Consider the following 25,276-nt stretch of genomic DNA (forward strand, 5'->3'; position numbering starts at 1 on the left):
AAGCAAATTAGCTTCGTGAAAACACACGGAAAAGAACAAACGCTTAGGCTAGTGCGTACAAACACGTAACACACAAATAATTTCACGCAAAGATAATCCTAATAAAGATGATAATAATAATGACGATAATGATAATGCTAACTATGATGATAATGATAATTTTGAATGTCAATGAACATTATATGATTTTGGAATATGGACTAATATCTAATTAATGTTGGTCAATGACATCATCCTTCGACAGCGGTTAACGGAAGATCTAACGGAGTTCATGTATGATTGATGTTGTGTGGTTTACCTCAACAGAGACCTAAAAGGACATGGACATGAAGCCTCTGATGATTCTACTGCTAGCAGGTAATACACTGTGTTTGAGTTTGTGTGTGTTCCTTAGTGGTTAACCTTTCCTTAGAACAAAAACGTTATATATCTCATGAGGGGATGCACAGCCACATTCTAAAACTGTAGCTAGAAAAAAGGGTTATGTCTTTATCAGCCGATAGATGTTAATTTCATACCCCCGTTGTTGCAGCACACTTCCTGTGCAGCAGGAAATGTAGACGTGTTGTGTATAAAGGTTTTTAAAAAATACTTTTTTAGTTTGTAAATTTCCGATTTTAAAATGTCAGACTTAATGTTGTCAACACTACCACTCTTGCAGCAGCTGTCACCACCACCGCTCCTGCAGTAGCTGTTACATACACCGCCCCTGCAGTATCTGGTACCACCACCCGTCCTGCAGCAGCTGTCACCAACACCGCCCCTGCAGTATCTGGTACCACCACCAGTCCTGCTGCAGCTGTTACCACCACCCGTCCTGCAGCACCTGTCACCACCACCGCCCCTGCAGCAGCTGTCACCACTAACATCCCTGGAGCACCTGTCCCCACCACCGCCCCTGCAGCAGCTGTCACCACCACCGCCCCTGCAGTAGCTGTCACCACCACTGCCCCTGCAGCAGCTGTCACCACCACCGCCCCTGCAGTACCTGTCACCACCACCGCCCCTGCAGCACCTGTCACCACCACCTCCCCTGCAGTAGCTGGTACCACCACCAGTCCTGCAGCAGCTGTTACCACCACCCGTCCTGCAGCACCTGTCACCACCACCGCCCCTGCAGCAGTTGTGACCACTACTGCCCCTGCAGCACCTGTCACCACCACCGCCCCTGCAGCAGTTGTGACCACTACCGCCCCTGCAGCAGCTGTCACCACCACCGCCCCTGCAGCTCCTATCACCACTACCGCACCTGCAGCAGCTGTCACCACCACTGCCCCTGCAGCTCCTATCACCACTACCGCACCTGCAGCAGCTGTCACCACCACTGCCCCTGCAGCTCCTATCACCACTACCGCACCTGCAGCAGCTGTCACCACCACGGCTCATGCAGCAGCTGTCACCACCACTGCCCCTGCAGCAGCTGTCACCACCACCGCCCCTGCAGCAGCTGTCACCACCACTGCCCCTGCAGCACCTGTCCCCACCACCGCCCCTGCAGCAGCTGTCACCACCACCGCCCCTGCAGCAGCTGTCACAACCACCACCCCTGCAGCACCTGTCCCCACCACCGCCCCTGCAGCCGCTGTCACCACCACCGCCCCTGCAGCAGCTGTCAACCCCACCGCCCCTGCAGTAGCTGGTACCACCACCAGTCCTGCAGCAGCTGTTACCACCACCCGTCCTGCAGCACCTGTCACCACCACCGCCCCTGCAGCAGCTGTCACCACCACTGCCCCTGCAGCATCTGTCACCACCACCGCCCCTGCAGTAGCTGGTACCACCACCAGTCCTGCAGCAGCTGTTACCACCACCCGTCCTGCAGCACCTGTCACCACCACCGCCCCTGCAGCAGCTGTCACCACCACTGCCCCTGCAGCAGCTGTCACCACCACCGCCCCTGCAGTACCTGTCACCACCACCGCCCCTGCAGCACCTGTCACCACCACCTCCCCTGCAGTAGCTGGTACCACCACCAGTCCTGCAGCAGCTGTTACCACCACCCGTCCTGCAGCACCTGTCACCACCACCGCCCCTGCAGCAGTTGTGACCACTACTGCCCCTGCAGCACCTGTCACCACCACCGCCCCTGCAGCAGTTGTGACCACTACCGCCCCTGCAGCAGCTGTCACCACCACCGCCCCTGCAGCTCCTATCACCACTACCGCACCTGCAGCAGCTGTCACCACCACTGCCCCTGCAGCTCCTATCACCACTACCGCACCTGCAGCAGCTGTCACCACCACTGCCCCTGCAGCTCCTATCACCACTACCGCACCTGCAGCAGCTGTCACCACCACTGCCCCTGCAGCTCCTATCACCACTACCGCACCTGCAGCAGCTGTCACCACCACGGCTCATGCAGCAGCTGTCACCACCACTGCCCCTGCAGCAGCTGTCACCACCACCGCCCCTGCAGCAGCTGTCACCACCACTGCCCCTGCAGCACCTGTCCCCACCACCGCCCCTGCAGCAGCTGTCACCACCACCGCCCCTGCAGCAGCTGTCACCACCACCACCCCTGCAGCACCTGTCCCCACCACCGCCCCTGCAGCCGCTGTCACCACCACCGCCCCTGCAGCAGCTGTCAACCCCACCGCCCCTGCAGTAGCTGGTACCACCACCAGTCCTGCAGCAGCTGTTACCACCACCCGTCCTGCAGCACCTGTCACCACCACCGCCCCTGCAGCAGCTGTCACCACCACTGCCCCTGCAGCATCTGTCACCACCACCGCCCCTGCAGTAGCTGGTACCACCACCAGTCCTGCAGCAGCTGTTACCACCACCCGTCCTGCAGCACCTGTCACCACCACCGCCCCTGCAGCAGCTGTCACCACCACTGCCCCTGCAGCATCTGTCACCACCACCGCCCCTGCAGTAGCTGGTACCACCACCAGTCCTGCAGCAGCTGTTACCACCACCCGTCCTGCAGCACCTGTCACCACCACCGCCCCTGCAGCAGCTGTGACCACCACTGCCCCTGCAGCAGCTGTCACCACCACTGCCCCTGCAGCACCTGTCACCACCACTGCCCCTGCAGCAGCTGTCACCACCACCGCCCCTGCAGCACCTGTCACCACCACTGCCCCTGCAGCACCTGTCACCACCACTGCCCCTGCAGCACCTGTCACCACCACTGCCCCTGCAGCACCTGTCACCACCACCGCCCCTGCAGCACCTGTCACCACCACCGCCCCTGCAGCAGCTGTCACCACCACTGCCCCTGCAGCAGCTGTCACCACCACCACCCCTGCAGCAGCTGTCACCACCACCGCCCCTGCAGCAGCTGTGACCACCACCGCCCCTGCAGCAGCTGTCACCACCACCGCCCCTGCAGCAGCTGTCACCACCACTGCCCCTGCAGCAGCTGCCACCACCACTGCCCCTGCAGCAGCTGCCACAACCACCGCCCCTGCAGTAGCTGTCACCACCACCGCCCCTGCAGCAGCTGTCACCACCACCGCCCCTGCAGCAGCTGTCACCACCACCGCCCCTGCAGCAGCTGTCACCACCACTGCCCCTGCAGCAGCTGCCACAACCACCACCCCTGCAGTAGCTGTCACCACCACCGCCCCTGCAGCAGCTGTCAACATCACCGCCCCTGCAGTAGCTGGTACCACCACGAGTCCTGCAGCAGCTGGTACCACCACCCGTCCTGCAGCACCTGTCACCACCACCCGTCCTGCAGCACCTGTCACCACCACCGCCCCTGCAGCAGCTGTGACCACCACCGCCCCTGCAGCAGCTGTCACCACCACTGCCCCTGCAGCAGCTGTCACCACCACCGCCCCTGCAGCAGCTGTCACCACCACTGCCCCTGCAGCAGCTGCCACCACCACTGCCCCTGCAGCAGCTGCCACAACCACCGCCCCTGCAGTAGCTGTCACCACCACCGCCCCTGCAGCAGCTGTCACCACCACCGCCCCTGCAGCAGCTGTCACCACCACCGCCCCTGCAGCAGCTGTCACCACCACTGCCCCTGCAGCAGCTGCCACAACCACCGCCCCTGCAGTAGCTGTCACCATCACTGCCCCTGCAGCAGCTGTCACCATCACCGCCCCTGCAGTAGCTGGTACCACCACGAGTCCTGCAGCAGCTGTTACCACCACCCGTCCTGCAGCACCTGTCACCACCACCGCCCCTGCAGCAGCTGTCACCACCACCGCCCCTGCAGCACCTGTCACCACCACCGCCCCTGCAGTATCTGGTACCACCACCAGTCCTGCAGCACCTGTCACCACCACCGCCCCTGCAGTATCTGGTACCACCACCCGTCCTGCAGCAGCTGTTACCACCACCCGTCCTGCAGCACCTGTCACCACCACCGCCCCTGCAGCAGCTGTCACCACCACCGCCCCTGCAGCACCTGTCACCACCACCGCCCCTGCAGTATCTGGTACCACCACCCGTCCTGCAGCACCTGTCACAATCACCGCCCCTGCAGCAGCTGTCACCACCACCGCCCCTGCAGCCGCTGTCACCACCACCGCCCCTGCAGCAGCTGTCACCCCCACCGCCCCTGCAGTATCTGGTACCACCACCCGTCCTGCAGCAGCAGTTACCACCACCCGTCCTGCAGCACCTGTCACCACCACCGCCCCTGCAGCAGCTGTCACCACCACCGCCCCTGCAGCACCTGTCACCACCACCGCCCCTGCAGTATCTGGTACCACCACCCGTCCTGCAGCACCTGTCACAATCACCGCCCCTGCAGCAGCTGTCACCACCACCGCCCCTGCAGCAGCTGTCACCACCACCGCCCCTGCAGCAGTTGTGACCACCACCGCCCCTGCAGCAGCTGTCACCACCACCGCAGCACCTGTCACCACCACCGCCCCTGCAGTAGCTGGTACCACCACCAGTCCTGCAGCAGCTGTTACCACCACCCGTCCTGCAGCAGCTGTCACCACCACCGCCCCTGCAGCACCTGTCACCACCACCGCCCCTGCAGTAGCTGGTACCACCACCAGTCCTGCAGCAGCTGTTACCACCACCCGTCCTGCAGCAGCTGTCACCACCACCGCACCTGCAGCAGCTGCGACCACCACCACCCCTGCAGCACCTGTCACCACCACTGCCCCTGCAGCACCTGTCACCACCACCGCCCCTGCAGTATCTGGTACCACCACCCGTCCTGCAGCACCTGTCACCACCACCGCCCCTGCAGCATTTGTGACCACTACTGCCCCTGCAGCACCTGTCACCACCACTGCCCCTGCAGCACCTGTCACCACCACTGCCCCTGCAGCACCTGTCACCACCACTGCCCCTGCAGCACCTGTCACCACCACTGCCCCTGCAGCACCTGTCACCACCACCGCCCCTGCAGTATCTGGTACCACCACCCGTCCTGCAGCACCTGTCACCACCACCGCCCCTGCAGCAGTTGTGACCACCACTGCCCCTGCAGCACCTGTCACCACCACTGCCCCTGCAGCACCTGTCACCACCACTGCCCCTGCAGCACCTGTCACCACCACCGCCCCTGCAGTATCTGGTACCACCACCCGTCCTGCAGCACCTGTCACCACCACCGCCCCTGCAGCAGCTGTCACCAATACCACCCCTGCAGCCGCTGTCACCACCACCGCCCCTGCATTAGCTGGTACCACCACCAGTCCTGCAGCAGCTGTTACCACCACTCGTCCTGCAGCACCTGTCACCACCACCGCCCCTGCAGCAGTTGTGACCACTACTGCCCCTGCAGCAGCTGTCACCACCACCGCCCCTGCAGCAGCTGTCACCACCACCGCCCCTGCAGCATCTGTCACCACCACCGCCCCTGCAGTAGCTGGTACCACCACCAGTCCTGCAGCAGCTGTTACCACCACTCGTCCTGCAGCACCTGTCACCACCACTGCCCCTGCAGCAGTTGTGACCACTACTGCCCCTGCAGCAGCTGTCACCACCACCGCCCCTGCAGCAGCTGTGACCACCACTGCCCCTGCAGCACCTGTCACCACCACTGCCCCTGCAGCACCTGTCACCACCACCGCCCCTGCAGCAGCTGTCACCACCACCGCCCCTGCAGCAGCTGTCACCACCACTGCCCCTGCAGCACCTGTCACCACCACTGCCCCTGCAGCACCTGTCACCACCACCGCCCCTGCAGCTCCTATCACCACTACCGCACCTGCAGGTACCACCACCAGTCCTGCAGCAGCTGTTACCACCACCCGTCCTGCAGCAGCTGTCACCACCACCGCCCCTGCAGCACCTGTCACCACCACCGCCCCTGCAGTAGCTGGTACCACCACCAGTCCTGCAGCAGCTGTTACCACCACCCGTCCTGCAGCAGCTGTCACCACCACCGCACCTGCAGCAGCTGCGACCACCACCACCCCTGCAGCACCTGTCACCACCACTGCCCCTGCAGCACCTGTCACCACCACCGCCCCTGCAGTATCTGGTACCACCACCCGTCCTGCAGCACCTGTCACCACCACCGCCCCTGCAGCATTTGTGACCACTACTGCCCCTGCAGCACCTGTCACCACCACTGCCCCTGCAGCACCTGTCACCACCACTGCCCCTGCAGCACCTGTCACCACCACCGCCCCTGCAGTATCTGGTACCACCACCCGTCCTGCAGCACCTGTCACCACCACCGCCCCTGCAGCAGTTGTGACCACCACTGCCCCTGCAGCACCTGTCACCACCACTGCCCCTGCAGCACCTGTCACCACCACTGCCCCTGCAGCACCTGTCACCACCACCGCCCCTGCAGTATCTGGTACCACCACCCGTCCTGCAGCACCTGTCACCACCACCGCCCCTGCAGCAGCTGTCACCACCACCAGTCCTGCAGCAGCTGTTACCACCACACGTCCTGCAGCACCTGTCACCACCACAGCCCCTGCAGCAGTTGTGACCACTACTGCCCCTGCAGCACCTGTCACCACCACCGCCCCTGCAGCAGGTGTCACCACCACCGCCCCTGCAGTAGCTGGTACCACCACCAGTCCTGCAGCAGCTGTTACCACCACTCGTCCTGCAGCACCTGTCACCACCACCGCCCCTGCAGCAGTTGTGACCACTACTGCCCCTGCAGCAGCTGTCACCACCACCGCCCCTGCAGCAGCTGTCACCACCACCGCCCCTGCAGCATCTGTCACCACCACCGCCCCTGCAGTAGCTGGTACCACCACCAGTCCTGCAGCAGCTGTTACCACCACTCGTCCTGCAGCACCTGTCACCACCACTGCCCCTGCAGCAGTTGTGACCACTACTGCCCCTGCAGCAGCTGTCACCACCACCGCCCCTGCAGCAGCTGTGACCACCACTGCCCCTGCAGCACCTGTCACCACCACTGCCCCTGCAGCACCTGTCACCACCACCGCCCCTGCAGCAGCTGTCACCACCACCGCCCCTGCAGCAGCTGTCACCACCACTGCCCCTGCAGCACCTGTCACCACCACTGCCCCTGCAGCACCTGTCACCACCACCGCCCCTGCAGCTCCTATCACCACTACCGCACCTGCAGCAGCTGTCACCACCACCGCCCCTGCAGCAGCTGTCACCACCACCGCCCCTGCAGCAGCTGTCACCACCACTGCCCCTGCAGCAGCTGCCACAACCACCGCCCCTGCAGTAGCTGTCACCACCACCGCCCCTGCAGCAGCTGTGACCACCACCGCCCCTGCAGCAGCTGTCACCACCACCGCCCCTGCAGCAGCTGTCACCACCACCGCCCCTGCAGCAGCTGTCACCACCACTGCCCCTGCAGCAGCTGCCACAACCACCGCCCCTGCAGTAGCTGTCAGCACCACCGCCCCTGCAGCAGCTGTCACCATCACCGCCCCTGCAGTAGCTGGTACCACCACCAGTCCTGCAGCAGCTGTTACCACCACCGCCCCTGCAGTAGCTGGTACCACCACCAGTCCTGCAGCAGCTGTTACCACCACCCGTCCTGCAGCACCTGTCACCACCACCGCCCCTGCAGCAGCTGTCACCACCACCGCCCCTGCAGCACCTGTCACTACCACCGCCCCTGCAGTAGCTGGTACCACCACCAGTCCTGCAGCAGCTGTTACCACCACACGTCCTGCAGCACCTGTCACCACCACAGCCCCTGCAGCAGTTGTGACCACTACTGCCCCTGCAGCACCTGTCACCACCACCGCCCCTGCAGCAGGTGTCACCACCACCGCCCCTGCAGTAGCTGGTACCACCACCAGTCCTGCAGCAGCTGTTACCACCACCCGTCCTGCAGCAGCTGTGACCACCACCGCCCCTGCAGCAGCTGTCACCACCACTGCCCCTGCAGCAGCTGTCACCACCACCGCCCCTGCAGCAGCTGTCACCACCACCACCCCTGCAGCAGCTGTCACCACAACCACCCCTGCAGCAGCTGTCACCACTACCACCCCTGCAGCAGCTGTCACCACCACCGCCCCTGCAGCAGCTGTCACCACCACCGCCCCTGCAGCAGCTGTCACCACCACTGCCCCTGCAGCACCTGTCACCACCACTGCCCCTGCAGCACCTGTCACCACCACCGCCCCTGCAGCTCCTATCACCACTACCGCACCTGCAGCAGCTGTCACCACCACCGCCCCTGCAGCAGCTGTCACCACCACTGCCCCTGCAGCAGCTGCCACAACCACCGCCCCTGCAGTAGCTGCCACAACCACCGCCCCTGCAGCAGCTGTCACCACCACCGCCCCTGCAGCAGCTGTCACCACCACCGCCCCTGCAGCAGCTGTCACCACCACTGCCCCTGCAGCAGCTGCCACAACCACCGCCCCTGCAGTAGCTGTCACCACCACCGCCCCTGCAGCAGCTGTCACCACCACTGCCCCTGCAGCAGCTGCCACAACCACCGCCCCTGCAGTAGCTGTCACCACCACCGCCCCTGCAGCAGCTGTCACCATCACCGCCCCTGCAGTAGCTGGTACCACCACCAGTCCTGCAGCAGCTGTTACCACCACCGCCCCTGCAGTAGCTGGTACCACCACCAGTCCTGCAGCAGCTGTTACCACCACCCGTCCTGCAGCACCTGTCACCACCACCGCCCCTGCAGCAGCTGTCACCACCACCGCCCCTGCAGCACCTGTCACTACCACCGCCCCTGCAGTAGCTGGTACCACCACCAGTCCTGCAGCAGCTGTTACCACCACACGTCCTGCAGCACCTGTCACCACCACAGCCCCTGCAGCAGTTGTGACCACTACTGCCCCTGCAGCACCTGTCACCACCACCGCCCCTGCAGCAGGTGTCACCACCACCGCCCCTGCAGTAGCTGGTACCACCACCAGTCCTGCAGCAGCTGTTACCACCACCCGTCCTGCAGCAGCTGTGACCACCACCGCCCCTGCAGCAGCTGTCACCACCACCCGTCCTGCAGCAGCTGTCACCACCACCGCCCCTGCAGCAGCTGTCACCACCACCACCCCTGCAGCAGCTGTCACCACAACCACCCCTGCAGCAGCTGTCACCACTACCACCCCTGCAGCAGCTGTCACCACCACCGCCCCTGCAGCAGCTGTCACCACCACCGCCCCTGCAGCAGCTGTCACCACCACCGCCCCTGCAGCACCTGTCACCACCACAGCCCCTGCAGCAGTTGTGACCACTACTGCCCCTGCAGCAGCTGTCACCACCACCGCCCCTGCAGCAGTTGTGACCACTACTGCCCCTGCAGCAGCTGTCACCACCACCGCCCCTGCAGCACCTGTCACCACCACCGCCCCTGCAGCAGTTGTGACCACTACTGCCCCTGCAGCACCTGTCACCACCACTGCCCCTGCAGCACCTGTCACCACCACCGCCCCTGCAGCACCTGTCACCACCACCGCCCCTGCAGCACCTGTCACCACCACCGCCCCTGCAGTAGCTGGTACCACCACCCGTCCTGCAGCAGCTGTTACCACAACCCGTCCTGCAGAACCTGTCACCACCACCGCCCCTGCAGCAGCTGTCACCACCACTGCCCCTGCAGCAGCTGTCACCACCACCGCCCCTGCAGCAGCTGTCACCACCACTGCCCCTGCAGCAGCTGTCACCACCACTGCCCCTGCAGCAGCTGTCACCACCACCGCCCCTGCAGCAGCTGTCACCACCACCTCTCCTGCAGCAGCTGCGACCACCACCGCCCCTGCAGCAGCTGTCACCACCACTGCCCCTGCAGCAGCTGTCCCCACCACCGCCCCTGCAGCAGCTGTCACCACCACTGCCCCTGCAGCAGCTGTCACCACCACCGCCCCTGCAGCAGCTGTCACCACCACTGCACCTGCAGCAGCTGCGACCACCACCACCCCTGCAGCAGCTGTCACCACCACTGCCCCTGCAGCACCTGTCACCACCACCGCCCCTGCAGCTCCTATCACCACTACCGCACCTGCAGCAGCTGTCACCACCACCGCCCCTGCAGCAGCTGTCACCACCACCGCCCCTGCAGCAGCTGTCACCACCACTGCCCCTGCAGCAGCTGACACAACCACCGCCCCTGCAGTAGCTGTCACCACCACCGCCCCTGCAGCAGCTGTCACCATCACCGCCCCTGCAGTAGCTGTCACCACCACCGCCCCTGCAGCAGCTGTCACCATCACCGCCCCTGCAGTAGCTGTCACCACCACCGCCCCTGCAGCAGCTGTCACCATCACCGCCCCTGCAGTAGCTGTCACCACCACCGCCCCTGCAGCAGCTGTCACCATCACCGCCCCTGCAGTAGCTGTCACCACCACCGCCCCTGCAGTAGCTGTCACCACCACCGCCCCTGCAGCAGCTGTCACCATCACCGCCCCTGCAGTAGCTGGTACCACCACCAGTCCTGCAGCAGCTGTTACCACCACCCGTCCTGCAGCACCTGTCACCACCACCGCCCCTGCAGCAGCTGTCACCACCACCGCCCCTGCAGCACCTGTCACCACCACCGCCCCTGCAGTAGCTGGTACCACCACCAGTCCTGCAGCAGCTGTTACCACCACACGTCCTGCAGCACCTGTCACCACCACAGCCCCTGCAGCAGTTGTGACCACTACTGCCCCTGCAGCACCTGTCACCACCACCGCCCCTGCAGCAGCTGTCACCACCACCGCCCCTGCAGCAGCTGTCACCACCACCGCCCCTGCAGCAGCTGTCACCACCACCGCCCCTGCAGCAGCTGTCACCACCACCGCCCCTGCAGCACCTGTCACCACCACCGCCCCTGCAGCAGTTGTGACCACTACTGCCCCTGCAGCAGCTGTCACCACCACCGCCCATGCAGCAGCTGTCACCACCACTGCCCCTGCAGCAGCTGTCACCACTACCGCCCCTGCAGTAGCTGTCACCACCACCACCCCTGCAGCACCTGTCACCACCACTGCCCCTGCAGCACCTGTCACCACCACCGCCCCTGCAGCTCCTATCACCACTACCGCACCTGCAGCAGCTGTCACCACCACCGCCCCTGCAGCAGCTGTCACCACCACTGCCCCTGCAGCAGCTGCCACAACCACCGCCCCTGCAGTAGCTGTCACCACCACCGCCCCTGCAGCAGCTGTCACCATCACCGCCCCTGCAGCAGCTGTCACCACCACCGCCCCTGCAGCAGCTGTCACCACCACCGCCCCTGCAGTAGCTGTCACCACCACCGCCCCTGCAGCAGCTGTCACCATCACCGCCCCTGCAGTAGCTGGTACCACCACCAGTCCTGCAGCAGCTGTTACCACCACCCGTCCTGCAGCACCTGTCACCACCACCGCCCCTGCAGCAGCTGTCACCACCACAGCCCCTGCAGCACCTGTCACCACCACCGCCCCTGCAGTAGCTGGTACCACCACCAGTCCTGCAGCAGCTGTTACCACCACACGTCCTGCAGCACCTGTCACCACCACAGCTCCTGCAGCAGTTGTGACCACTACTGCCCCTGCAGCACCTGTCACCACCACAGCCCCTGCAGCACCTGTCACCACCACCGCCCCTGCAGCACCTGTCACCACCACCGCCCCTGCAGCAGCTGTCACCACCACCGCCCCTGCAGTAGCTGGTACCACCACCAGTCCTGCAGCAGCTGTTACCACCACCCGTCCTGCAGCAGCTGTGACCACTACCACCCCTGCAGCAGCTGTGACCACCACCGCCCCTGCAGCAGCTGTCACCACCACCGCCCCTGCAGCAGCTGTCACCACCACCGCCCCTGCAGCAGCTGTCACCACCACGGCTCATGCAGCAGCTGTCACCACCACTGCCCCTGCAGCACCTGTCACCACAACCACCACTGCAGCAGCTGTCACCACTACCACCCCTGCAGCAGCTGTCACCACCACCGCCCCTGCAGCACCTGTCACCACCACCGCCCCTGCAGCAGTTGTGACCACTACTGCCCCTGCAGCAGCTGTCACCACTACCACCCCTGCAGCAGCTGTCACCACCACCGCCCCTGCAGCAGCTGTCACCACCACCGCCCCTGCAGCAGCTGTCACCACCACCGCCCCTGCAGCACCTGTCACCACCACCGCCCCTGCAGCAGTTGTGACCACTACTGCCCCTGCAGCAGCTGTCACCACTACTGCCCCTGCAGCAGCTGTCACCACTACTGCCCCTGCAGCAGCTGTCACCACTACTGCCCCTGCAGCAGCTGTCACCACCACCGCCCCTGCAGCAGTTGTGACCACTACTGCCCCTGCAGCAGCTGTCACCACCACCGCCCCTGCAGCAGCTGTCACCACCACCGCCCCTGCAGTAGCTGTCACCACCACCGCCCCTGCAGCAGCTGTGACCACCACCGCCCCTGCAGTAGCTGTCACCACCACCTCCCCTGCAGCAGCTGTCACCATCACCGCCCCTGCAGCAGCTGTCACCACCACCGCCCCTGCAGCAGCTGTCACCACCACCGCCCCTGCAGTAGCTGTCACCACCACAGCCCCTGCAGCACCTGTCACCACCACCGCCCCTGCAGTAGCTGGTACCACCACCAGTCCTGCAGCAGCTGTTACCACCACACGTCCTGCAGCACCTGTCACCACCACAGCTCCTGCAGCAGTTGTGACCACTACTGCCCCTGCAGCACCTGTCACCACCACAGCCCCTGCAGCACCTGTCACCACCACCGCCCCTGCAGCACCTGTCACCACCACCGCCCCTGCAGCAGCTGTCACCACCACCGCCCCTGCAGTAGCTGGTACCACCACCAGTCCTGCAGCAGCTGTTACCACCACCCGTCCTGCAGCAGCTGTGACCACTACCACCCCTGCAGCAGCTGTGACCACCACCGCCCCTGCAGCAGCTGTCACCACCACCGCCCCTGCAGCAGCTGTCACCACCACCGCCCCTGCAGCAGCTGTCACCACCACGGCTCATGCAGCAGCTGTCACCACCACTGCCCCTGCAGCACCTGTCACCACAACCACCACTGCAGCAGCTGTCACCACTACCACCCCTGCAGCAGCTGTCACCACCACCGCCCCTGCAGCACCTGTCACCACCACCGCCCCTGCAGCAGTTGTGACCACTACTGCCCCTGCAGCAGCTGTCACCACTACCACCCCTGCAGCAGCTGTCACCACCACCGCCCCTGCAGCAGCTGTCACCACCACCGCCCCTGCAGCAGCTGTCACCACCACCGCCCCTGCAGCACCTGTCACCACCACCGCCCCTGCAGCAGTTGTGACCACTACTGCCCCTGCAGCAGCTGTCACCACTACTGCCCCTGCAGCAGCTGTCACCACTACTGCCCCTGCAGCAGCTGTCACCACTACTGCCCCTGCAGCAGCTGTCACCACCACCGCCCCTGCAGCAGTTGTGACCACTACTGCCCCTGCAGCAGCTGTCACCACCACCGCCCCTGCAGCAGCTGTCACCACCACCGCCCCTGCAGTAGCTGTCACCACCACCGCCCCTGCAGCAGCTGTGACCACCACCGCCCCTGCAGTAGCTGTCACCACCACCTCCCCTGCAGCAGCTGTCACCATCACCGCCCCTGCAGCAGCTGTCACCACCACCGCCCCTGCAGCAGCTGTCACCACCACCGCCCCTGCAGTAGCTGTCACCACCACCGCCCCTGCAGCAGCTGTCACCATCACCACCCCTGCAGTAGCTGGTACCACCACCAGTCCTGCAGCAGCTGTTACCACCACCCGTCCTGCAGCACCTGTCACCACCACCGCCCCTGCAGCAGCTGTCACCACCACCGCCCCTGCAGCACCTGTCACCACCACCGCCCCTGCAGTAGCTGGTACCACCACCAGTCCTGCAGCAGCTGTTACCACCACACGTCCTGCAGCACCTGTCACCACCACAGCTCCTGCAGCAGTTGTGACCACTACTGCCCCTGCAGCACCTGTCACCACCACAGCCCCTGCAGCACCTGTCACCACCACCGCCCCTGCAGCACCTGTCACCACCACCGCCCCTGCAGCAGCTGTCACCACCACCGCCCCTGCAGTAGCTGGTACCACCACCAGTCCTGCAGCAGCTGTTACCACCACCCGTCCTGCAGCAGCTGTGACCACTACCACCCCTGCAGCAGCTGTGACCACCACCGCCCCTGCAGCAGCTGTCACCACCACCGCCCCTGCAGCAGCTGTCACCACCACCGCCCCTGCAGCAGCTGTCACCACCACGGCTCATGCAGCAGCTGTCACCACCACTGCCCCTGCAGCACCTGTCACCACAACCACCACTGCAGCAGCTGTCACCACTACCACCCCTGCAGCAGCTGTCACCACCACCGCCCCTGCAGCACCTGTCACCACCACCGCCCCTGCAGCAGTTGTGACCACTACTGCCCCTGCAGCAGCTGTCACCACTACCACCCCTGCAGCAGCTGTCACCACCACCGCCCCTGCAGCAGCTGTCACCACCACCGCCCCTGCAGCAGCTGTCACCACCACCGCCCCTGCAGCACCTGTCACCACCACCGCCCCTGCAGCAGTTGTGACCACTACTGCCCCTGCAGCAGCTGTCACCACTACTGCCCCTGCAGCAGCTGTCACCACTACTGCCCCTGCAGCAGCTGTCACCACTACTGCCCCTGCAGCAGCTGTCACCACCACCGCCCCTGCAGCAGTTGTGACCACTACTGCCCCTGCAGCAGCTGTCACCACCACCGCCCCTGCAGCAGCTGTCACCACCACCGCCCCTGCAGTAGCTGTCACCACCACCGCCCCTGCAGCAGCTGTGACCACCACCGCCCCTGCAGTAGCTGTCACCACCACCTCCCCTGCAGCAGCTGTCACCATCACCGCCCCTGCAGCAGCTGTCACCACCACCGCCCCTGCAGCAGCTGTCACCACCACCGCCCCTGCAGTAGCTGTCACCACCACCGCCCCTGCAGCAGCTGTCACCATCACCGCCCCTGCAGTAGCTGGTACCACCACCAGTCCTGCAGCAGCTGTTACCACCACCCGTCCTGCAGCACCTGTCACCACCACCGCCCCTGCAGCAGCTGTCACCACCACCGCCCCTGCAGCACCTGTCACCACCACCGCCCCTGCAGTAGCTGGTACCACCACCAGTCCTGCAGCAGCTGTTACCACCACACGTCCTGCAGCACCTGTCACCACCACAGCCCCTGCAGCAGTTGTGACCACTACTGCCCCTGCAGCACCTGTCACCACCACAGCCCCTGCAGCACCTGTCACCACCACCGCCCCTGCAGCACATGTCACCACCACCGCCCCTGCAGCAGCTGTCACCACCACCGCCCCTGCAGTAGCTGGTACCACCACCAGTCCTGCAGCAGCTGTTACCACCACCCGTCCTGCAGCAGCTGTGACCACTACCACCCCTGCAGCAGCTGTGACCACCACCGCCCCTGCAGCAGCTGTGACCACTACCACCCCTGCAGCAGCTGTCACCACCACGGCTCATGCAGCAGCTGTCACCACCACTGCCCCTGCAGCAGCTGTCACCACCACCGCCCCTGCAGCAGCTGTCACCACCACCGCCCCTGCAGCAGCTGTCACCACCACCGCCCCTGCAGCAGCTGTCACCACCACGGCTCATGCAGCAGCTGTCACCACCACTGCCCCTGCAGCACCTGTCACCACAACCACCACTGCAGCAGCTGTCACCACTACCACCCCTGCAGCAGCTGTCACCACCACCGCCCCTGCAGCACCTGTCACCACCACCGCCCCTGCAGCAGTTGTGACCACTACTGCCCCTGCAGCAGCTGTCACCACTACCACCCCTGCAGCAGCTGTCACCACCACCGCCCCTGCAGCAGCTGTCACCACCACCGCCCCTGCAGCAGCTGTCACCACCACCGCCCCTGCAGCACCTGTCACCACCACCGCCCCTGCAGCAGTTGTGACCACTACTGCCCCTGCAGCAGCTGTCACCACTACTGCCCCTGCAGCAGCTGTCACCACTACTGCCCCTGCAGCAGCTGTCACCACTACTGCCCCTGCAGCAGCTGTCACCACCACCGCCCCTGCAGCAGTTGTGACCACTACTGCCCCTGCAGCAGCTGTCACCACTACTGCCCCTGCAGCAGCTGTCACAACCACCGCACCTGCAGCAGCTGCGACCACCACCACCCCTGCAGCACCTGTCACCTCCACTGCCCCTGCAGCACCTGTCACCACCACCGCCCCTGCAGCTCCTATCACCACTACCGCACCTGCAGCAGCTGTCACCACCACCGCCCCTGCAGCAGCTGTCTCCACCACCCCCCCTGCAGCAGCTGTCACCACCACCGCCCCTGCAGCAGCTGTGACCACCACCGCCCCTGCAGTAGCTGTCACCACCACCGCCCCTGCAGCAGCTGTCACCACCACCGCCCCTGCAGTAGCTGTCACCACCACCGCCCCTGCAGCAGCTGTCACCACCACCGCCCCTGCAGTAGCTGTCACCACCACCACCCCTGCAGTAGCTGTCACCACCACCGCCCCTGCAGTAGCTGTCACCACCACCGCCCCTGCAGCAGCTGTCACCACCACCACCCCTGCAGTAGCTGTCACCACCACCGCCCCTGCAGCAGCTGTCACCACCACCGCCCCTGCAGTAGCTGTCACCACCACCGCCCCTGCAGCAGCTGTGACCACCACCGCCCCTGCAGCAGCTGTCACCACCACCGCCCCTGCAGCAGCTGTCACCACCACCACCCCTGCAGTAGCTGTCACCACCACCGCCCCTGCAGTAGCTGTCACCACAACCGCCCCTGCAGCAGCTGTCACCACCACCGCCCCTGCAGTAGCTGTCACCACCACCGCCCCTGCAGCAGCTGTTACCACCACCGCCCCTGCAGCAGCTGTCACCACCACCGCCCCTGCAGCAGCTGTCACCACCACCGCCCCTGCAGCACCTGTCACCACCACCGCCCCTGCAGTAGCTGGTACCACCACCAGTCCTGCAGCAGCTGTTACCACCACACGTCCTGCAGCACCTGTCACCACCACAGCCCCTGCAGCAGTCGTGACCACTACTGCCCCTGCAGCACCTGTCACCACCACCGCCCCTGCAGCAGTTGTGACCACTACTGCCCCTGCAGCACCTGTCACCACCACCGCCCCTGCAGCAGCTGTCACAACCACCTCCCCTGCAGTAGCTGGTACCACCACCAGTCCTGCAGCAGCTGTTACCACCACCCGTCCTGCAGCAGCTGTCACCACCACCGCCCCTGCAGCAGCTGTGACCACCACTGCCCCTGCAGCAGCTGTCACCACCACCGCCCCTGCAGCAGCTGTCACCACCACCGCCCCTGCAGCAGCTGTCACCACCACCGCCCCTGCAGCACCTGTCACCACCACCGCCCCTGCAGCAGCTGCCACCACCACCGCCCCTGCAGTAGCTGTCACCACCACCACCCCTGCAGCAGCTGTCACCACCACCGCCCCTGCAGTAGCTGTTACCACCACCAGTCCTGCAGCAGCTGTTACCACCACCCGTCCTGCAGCACCTGTCACCACCACCGCCCCTGCAGCACCTGTCACCACCACCGCCCCTGCAGCAGCTGTCACAACCACCGCCCCTGCAGTAGCTGTCACCACCACCACCCCTGCAGCAGCTGCCACAACCACCGCCCCTGCAGTAGCTGTCACCACCACCACCCCTGCAGCAGCTGTCACCACCACCGCCCCTGCAGTAGCTGTCACCACCACCGCCCCTGCAGCAGCTGCCACAACCACCGCCCCTGCAGTAGCTGTCACCACCACCGCCCCTGCAGTAGCTGTCACCACCACCGCCCCTGCAGCAGCTGCCACAACCACCGCTCATGCAGCATCTGTCACCACCACCGCCCCTGCAGCAGCTGTCACCACCACCGCCCCTGCAGCAGCTGTCACCACCACGGCTCATGCAGCAGCTGTCACCACCACTGCCCCTGCAGCACCTGTCACCACAACCACCCCTGCAGCAGCTGTCACCACTACCACCCCTGCAGCAGCTGTCACCACCACCGCCCCTGCAGCAGCTGTCACCACCACCGCCCCTGCAGCAGCTGTCACCACCACCGCCCCTGCAGCAGCTGTCACCACCACCGCCCCTGCAGCACCTGTCACCACCACCGCCCCTGCAGCAGTTGTGACCACTACTGCCCCTGCAGCAGCTGTCACCACCACCGCCCCTGCAGCAGCTGTCACCACCACCGCCCCTGCAGCAGCTGTCACCACCACCGCCCCTGCAGCAGCTGTCACCACCACCGCCCCTGCAGCACCTGTCACCACCACTGCCCCTGCAGCACCTGTCACCACCACCGCCCCTGCAGCAGCTGTCACCACCACCGCCCCTGCAGCACCTGTCACCACCACCGCCCCTGCAGTAGCTGGTACCACCACCAGTCCTGCAGCAGCTGTTACCACCACCCGTCCTGCAGCAGCTGTCACCACCACTGCCCCTGCAGCAGCTGTCACCACCACCGCCCCTGCAGCAGCTGTCACCACTACCACCCCTGCAGCAGCTGTCACCACTACCACCCCTGCAGCAGCTGTCACCACTACCACCCCTGCAGCAGCTGTCACCACCACCGCCCCTGCAGCAGCTGTCACCACCACCGCCCCTGCAGCAGCTGTCACCACCACCGCCCCTGCAGCACCTGTCACCACCACCGCCCCTGCAGCACCTGTCACCACCACCGCCCCTGCAGCAGCTGTCACCACCACCGCCCCTGCAGCAGCTGTCCCCACCACCGCCCCTGCAGCCTCTGTCACCACCACCGCCCATGCAGCAGCTGTCACCACCACCGCCCCTGCAGTAGCTGGTACCACCACCAGTCCTGCAGCAGCTGTTACCACCACCCGTCCTGCAGCACCTGTCACCACCACCGCCCCTGCAGCAGTTGTGACCACTACCGCCCCTGCAGCACCTGTCACCACCACCGCCCCTGCAGTAGCTGGTACCACCACCAGTCCTGCAGCAGCTGTTACCACCACCCGTCCTGCAGCACCTGTCACCACCACCGCACCTGCAGCAGCTGTCACCACCACTGCCCCTGCAGCAGCTGGTACCACCACCGCTCCTGCAGCACCTGCCACCACCACCGCCCCTGCAGCACCTGTCACCACCACCGCCCCTGCAGCAGCTGTCACCACCACCGCCCCTGCAGCAGCTGTCACCACCACTGCCCCTGCAGCACCTGTCACCACCACTGCCCCTGCAGCAGCTGGTACCACCACCGCTCCTGCAGCACCTGCCACCACCACCGCCCCTGCAGCACCTGTCACCACCACCGCCCCTGCAGCAGCTGTCACCACCACCGCTCCTGCAGCACCTGCCACCACCACCGCCACTGCAGCACCTGTCACCACCACCGCCCCTGCAGCAGCTGTCACCAACACCGCCCCTGCAGCAGCTGTCACCACCACCGCCCCTGCAGCACCTGTCACCACCACCGCCCCTGCAGCAGCTGCCACCACCACCGCCCCTGCAGTAGCTGTCACCACCACCACCCCTGTAGCAGCTGTCACCACCACCGCCCCTGCAGTAGCTGTTACCACCACCAGTCCTGCAGCAGCTGTTACCACCACCCGTCCTGCAGCACCTGTCACCACCACCGCCCCTGCAGCACCTGTCACCACCACCGCCCCTGCAGCAGCTGTCACAACCACCGCCACTGCAGTAGCTGTCACCACCACCACCCCTGCAGCAGCTGCCACAACCACCGCCCCTGCAGCAGCTGTCACCACCACCACCCCTGCAGCAGCTGTCACCACCACCGCCCCTGCAGTAGCTGTCACCACCACCGCCCCTGCAGCAGCTGCCACAACCACCGCCCCTGCAGTAGCTGTCACCACCACCGCCCCTGCAGTAGCTGTCACCACCACCGCCCCTGCAGCAGCTGCCACAACCACCGCTCATGCAGCAGCTGTCACCACCACCGCCCCTGCAGCACCTGTCAACACCACCGCCCCTGCAGCAGCTGTCACCACCACCGCCCCTGCAGCAGCGGTCACCACCACCCCTGCAGCAGCTGTCACCACCACCGCCCCTGCGGCAGCTGTGACCACCACTGCCCCTGCAGCAGCTGTCACCACCACCGACCCTGCAGCAGCTGTCACCACTACCACCCCTGCAGCAGCTGTCACCACCACTGCCCCTGCAGCAGCTGTCACCACTACCACCCCTGCAGCAGCTGTCACCACTACCACCCCTGCAGCAGCTGTCACCACCACCGCCCCTGCAGCAGCTGTCGCCACTACCACCCCTGCAGCAGCTGTCACCACCACCATCCCTGCAGCAGCTGTCAGCACCACCGCTCCGACAGCAGCTGTTGCCACCACCGCTCCTGCAGCAGCTGTCACCACCACCGCCCCTGCAGCAGCTGTCACCACCACTGCCCCTGCAGCAGCTGTCACCACCACCACCACCCCTGCAGCTGCTGTCACCACCACCGTTCCTGCAGCAGCTGTCACCACCACTGCTCCTGCAGCAGCTGTCACCACCACCGTTCCTGCAGCACCTGTCACCACCACCACCCCTGCAGCACCTGTCACCACCACCACCGCTGCAGCAGCTGTCAATACCACTGCCCCTGCAGCAGCTGTCACCACCACCGCCCCTGCAGCAGCTGTCACCACCACCGCTCCTGCAGCAGCTGTCACCACCGCCGCCCCTGCATCAGCTGTAACCACCACCGCTCCTGCAGCAGCTGTTACCACCACCACTCCTGCAGCAGCTGTCACCACCACCGCTCCTGCAGCAGCTGGTACCACCACCGCCCCTGCAGCACCTGTCACCACCACCGTTCCTGCAGCAGCTGTCACCACCACCCGTCCTGCAGCAGCTGTCACCAATACCGCCCCTGCAGCAGCTGGTACCACCACCGCCCCTGCAGCACCTGTCACCACCACCGTTCCTGCAGCAGCTGTCACCACCACCGCTCCTGCAGTAGCTGGTACCACCACCCGTCCTGCAGCAGCTGTCACCACCACCGCCCCTGCAGCAGCTGTCACCACCACCGTTCCTGCAGCAGCTGTCACCACCACTGCTCCTGCAGCAGCTGTCACCACCACCGTTCCTGCAGCAGCTGTCACCACCACCACCGCCGCCCCTGCAGCAGGTGGCACCACCACCGTTCCTGCAGCAGCTGTCACCACCACCGCCCCTGCAGCAGCTGTCACCACCACCGTTCCTGCAGCAGCTGTCACCACCACCACCGCCGCCCCTGCAGCAGCTGTCACCACCACCGTTCCTGCAGCAGCTGTCACCACCACCGTTCCTGCAGCAGCTGTCACCACCACCGTTCCTGCAGCAGCTGTCACCACCACTGCTCCTGCAGCAGCTGTCACCACCACCGTTCCTGCAGCACCTGTCACCACCACCACCCCTGCAGCACCTGTCACCACCACCGCCCCTGCAGCAGCTGTCACCACCACCGCCCCTGCAGCAGCTGTCACCACCACCGCCCCTGCAGCACCTGTCACCACCACCACCGCCGCCCCTGCAGCACCTGTCACCACCACCACCGCCGCCCCTGCAGCAGCTGTCACCACCGCCGCCCCTGCAGCAGCTGTCACCACCACCACTCCTGCAGCACCTGTCACCACCACCACCACCCCTGCAGCAGCTGTCACCACCACCGCCCCTGCAGCAGCTGTCACAACCACCGCCCCTGCAGTAGCTGTCACCACCACCACCCCTGCAGCAGCTGCCACAACCACCGCCCCTGCAGCAGCTGTCACCACCACCACCCCTGCAGCAGCTGTCACCACCACCGCCCCTGCAGTAGCTGTCACCACCACCGCCCCTGCAGCAGCTGCCACAACCACCGCCCCTGCAGTAGCTGTCACCACCACCGCCCCTGCAGTAGCTGTCACCACCACCGCCCCTGCAGCAGCTGCCACAACCACCGCTCATGCAGCAGCTGTCACCACCACCGCCCCTGCAGCACCTGTCAACACCACCGCCCCTGCAGCAGCTGTCACCACCACCGCCCCTGCAGCAGCGGTCACCACCACCCCTGCAGCAGCTGTCACCACCACCGCCCCTGCGGCAGCTGTGACCACCACTGCCCCTGCAGCAGCTGTCACCACCACCGACCCTGCAGCAGCTGTCACCACTACCACCCCTGCAGCAGCTGTCACCACCACTGCCCCTGCAGCAGCTGTCACCACTACCACCCCTGCAGCAGCTGTCACCACTACCACCCCTGCAGCAGCTGTCACCACCACCGCCCCTGCAGCAGCTGTCGCCACTACCACCCCTGCAGCAGCTGTCACCACCACCACCCCTGCAGCAGCTGTCAGCACCACCGCTCCGACAGCAGCTGTTGCCACCACCGCTCCTGCAGCAGCTGTCACCACCACCGCCCCTGCAGCAGCTGTCACCACCACCGCCCCTGCAGCAGCTGTCACCACCACCGCTCCTGCAGCAGCTGTCACCACCGCCGCCCCTGCATCAGCTGTGACCACCACTGCCCCTGCAGCAGCTGTCACCACCACCACCACCCCTGCAGCTGCTGTCACCACCACCGTTCCTGCAGCAGCTGTCACCACCACTGCTCCTGCAGCAGCTGTCACCACCACCGTTCCTGCAGCACCTGTCACCACCACCACCCCTGCAGCACCTGTCACCACCACCACCGCTGCAGCAGCTGTCAATACCACTGCCCCTGCAGCAGCTGTCACCACCACCGCCCCTGCAGCAGCTGTCACCACCACCGCTCCTGCAGCAGCTGTCACCACCGCCGCCCCTGCATCAGCTGTAACCACCACCGCTCCTGCAGCAGCTGTTACCACCACCACTCCTGCAGCAGCTGTCACCACCACCGCTCCTGCAGCAGCTGGTACCACCACCGCCCCTGCAGCACCTGTCACCACCACCGTTCCTGCAGCAGCTGTCACCACCACCCGTCCTGCAGCAGCTGTCACCAATACCGCCCCTGCAGCAGCTGGTACCACCACCGCCCCTGCAGCACCTGTCACCACCACCGTTCCTGCAGCAGCTGTCACCACCACCGCTCCTGCAGTAGCTGGTACCACCACCCGTCCTGCAGCAGCTGTCACCACCACCGCCCCTGCAGCAGCTGTCACCACCACCGTTCCTGCAGCAGCTGTCACCACCACTGCTCCTGCAGCAGCTGTCACCACCACCGTTCCTGCAGCAGCTGTCACCACCACCACCGCCGCCCCTGCAGCAGGTGGCACCACCACCGTTCCTGCAGCAGCTGTCACCACCACCGTTCCTGCAGCAGCTGTCACCACCACCACCGCCGCCCCTGCAGCAGCTGTCACCACCACCGTTCCTGCAGCAGCTGTCACCACCACCGTTCCTGCAGCAGCTGTCACCACCACCGTTCCTGCAGCACCTGTCACCACCACCACCGCCGCCCCTGCAGCACCTGTCACCACCACCACCGCCGCCCCTGCAGCAGCTGTCACCACCACCGCTCCTGCAGCAGCTGTCACCACCACCGCTCCTGCAGCAGCTGTCACCACCACCACTCCTGCAGCTGGTACCACCACCACTCCTGCAGCAGCTGTCACCACCACCGCTCCTGCAGCAGCTGTCACCACCACCACTACCACCCCTGCAGCAGCTGTCACCACCACCACCGCCGCCCCTGCAGCAGGTGGCACCACCATCAGTGCTGGTAAGTATTCATCTCCAGGTGCGGACTGGTCACCACCTCCCTGAACATTATACCAGGCAGCATCAGTGATGGTAAGTATTAATCTCCAGGTGCGGACTGGCCATCTGGCATTTTGGGCAAATGGCCAGATGGGCTGGTAATAATAATTTAGGATTTTTTTTTCACTGTCACCGTACACATCTATACACACAAGCGACTCCTGTGGCGGGCTAGGGGCAGTGCGTGCTAACAAAGGTTGCACAGTGTTTCCTCCGACACATTGGTGCGGCTGGCTTCCGGGTTGGATGCGCGCTGTGTTAAGGAGCAGTGCGGCTTGGTTGGGTTGTGTATCGGAGGACGCATGACTTTCAACCTTCGTCTCTCCCGAGCCCGTACGGGAGTTTTAGCGATGAGACAAGATAGTAGCTATAAACAATTGGATACCACAAAAACGGGGTACAAAAATATTAAATTAAATGAAAAAATGCAGGGCCAATTTCTGGTTCCTGTCCGCCCCTGTTTCACTGTCACCGTACACATCTATAGGAGCGAAGTCAACATTTGAACAGAAACATGAAAAGACACTGAACAATTTACTGAACAATATCTCTGTTTTTCCTGCTTTTTCAGGGTCATCAACCACATCAGGAAGTGCTCCCCGACCCACTTCCTTCTCTCTGGCTGCCTTGCCTCTCAGTTTGGCTCTGTTAATGGTTCAGCTGCTGGCTAGCTAATAGCCTGGGACATAGCGCTGTGGCTCTGCTAGCTACTAGGCTAGCTAATAGCCTGGGGCATAGCTGCTGTGGCTCTGATAGCTGCTGGCTAACCAATAGCCTGGGGCATAGCAGCTGTGGCATTGGTTTAACCAATCAACAGTTTCCCAGCTCTCATAGATACAGCCTTAAAGCTAGAATCCTTAGTTGCTACACACATTTTTTTACTTATAAATTAATTATATCTACCCATTGATTCTAGAAGAATATAACATATGAATACCTCATGAGTCTGTCGTACCCCATCAGAACCCAAAATATAAGCTTGTTTTACCCCAATGTTTCTAAACAATGCAAACAAACACTGTACAGCTTTAAAACATGATTAAAACTATAATTCTGATATCATGGATGGTCAGTCCTGGCATCCATAGCTCTGTCTATGAATTTGAGAGTGGTCACATTTTTATTCCCAAAAAAAACATAGAACAGGTGTTAATTTGTTATTATTTCAGTTAATAAGGACTCTAGCTTTAAGATTCATTAGCTGCTTAAAGCACAAATTAAATTTGAGAGTTATTATTTCCATACCACTTCCTCGTTCTGAACTTCTAATGCCAGTGGGTGTGGC

General features: G+C 64.4%; 1 protein-coding gene across 1 annotated transcript; it reads left to right on the forward strand.

Moving 5' to 3' along the window:
* The first annotated feature begins 320 nt into the window (after positions 1–320).
* LOC118936942 (uncharacterized) lies at positions 321–25,048 on the forward strand. The gene is made up of 3 exons (XM_090211785.1): positions 321–357; positions 19,955–23,953; positions 24,563–25,048. The coding sequence occupies exons 1-3, from the start codon at positions 321–323 to the stop codon at positions 24,664–24,666; spliced, it is 4,140 nt and encodes a 1,379-aa protein (XP_090067911.1). The 3' UTR covers positions 24,667–25,048.
* Positions 25,049–25,276: the final 228 nt, after the last annotated feature.

Source organism: Oncorhynchus mykiss, chromosome 19 (assembly GCF_057628025.1).
Source record: "Oncorhynchus mykiss isolate SJ-2025 chromosome 19, ASM5762802v1, whole genome shotgun sequence".
NCBI classification, from domain to species: Eukaryota; Metazoa; Chordata; class Actinopteri; order Salmoniformes; family Salmonidae; genus Oncorhynchus; species Oncorhynchus mykiss.

Coding starts and splice junctions, on each gene's coding strand:
- LOC118936942 (XM_090211785.1), top strand. CDS start 321: ATGGACATGAAGCCTCTGATGATTCTACTGCTAGCAG. Junction 358..19,954: donor GATGATTCTACTGCTAGCAG/GTAATACACTGT, acceptor CCGCCCCTGCAG/CAGCTGTCACAACCACCGCC. Junction 23,954..24,562: donor TGGCACCACCATCAGTGCTG/GTAAGTATTCAT, acceptor CTGCTTTTTCAG/GGTCATCAACCACATCAGGA.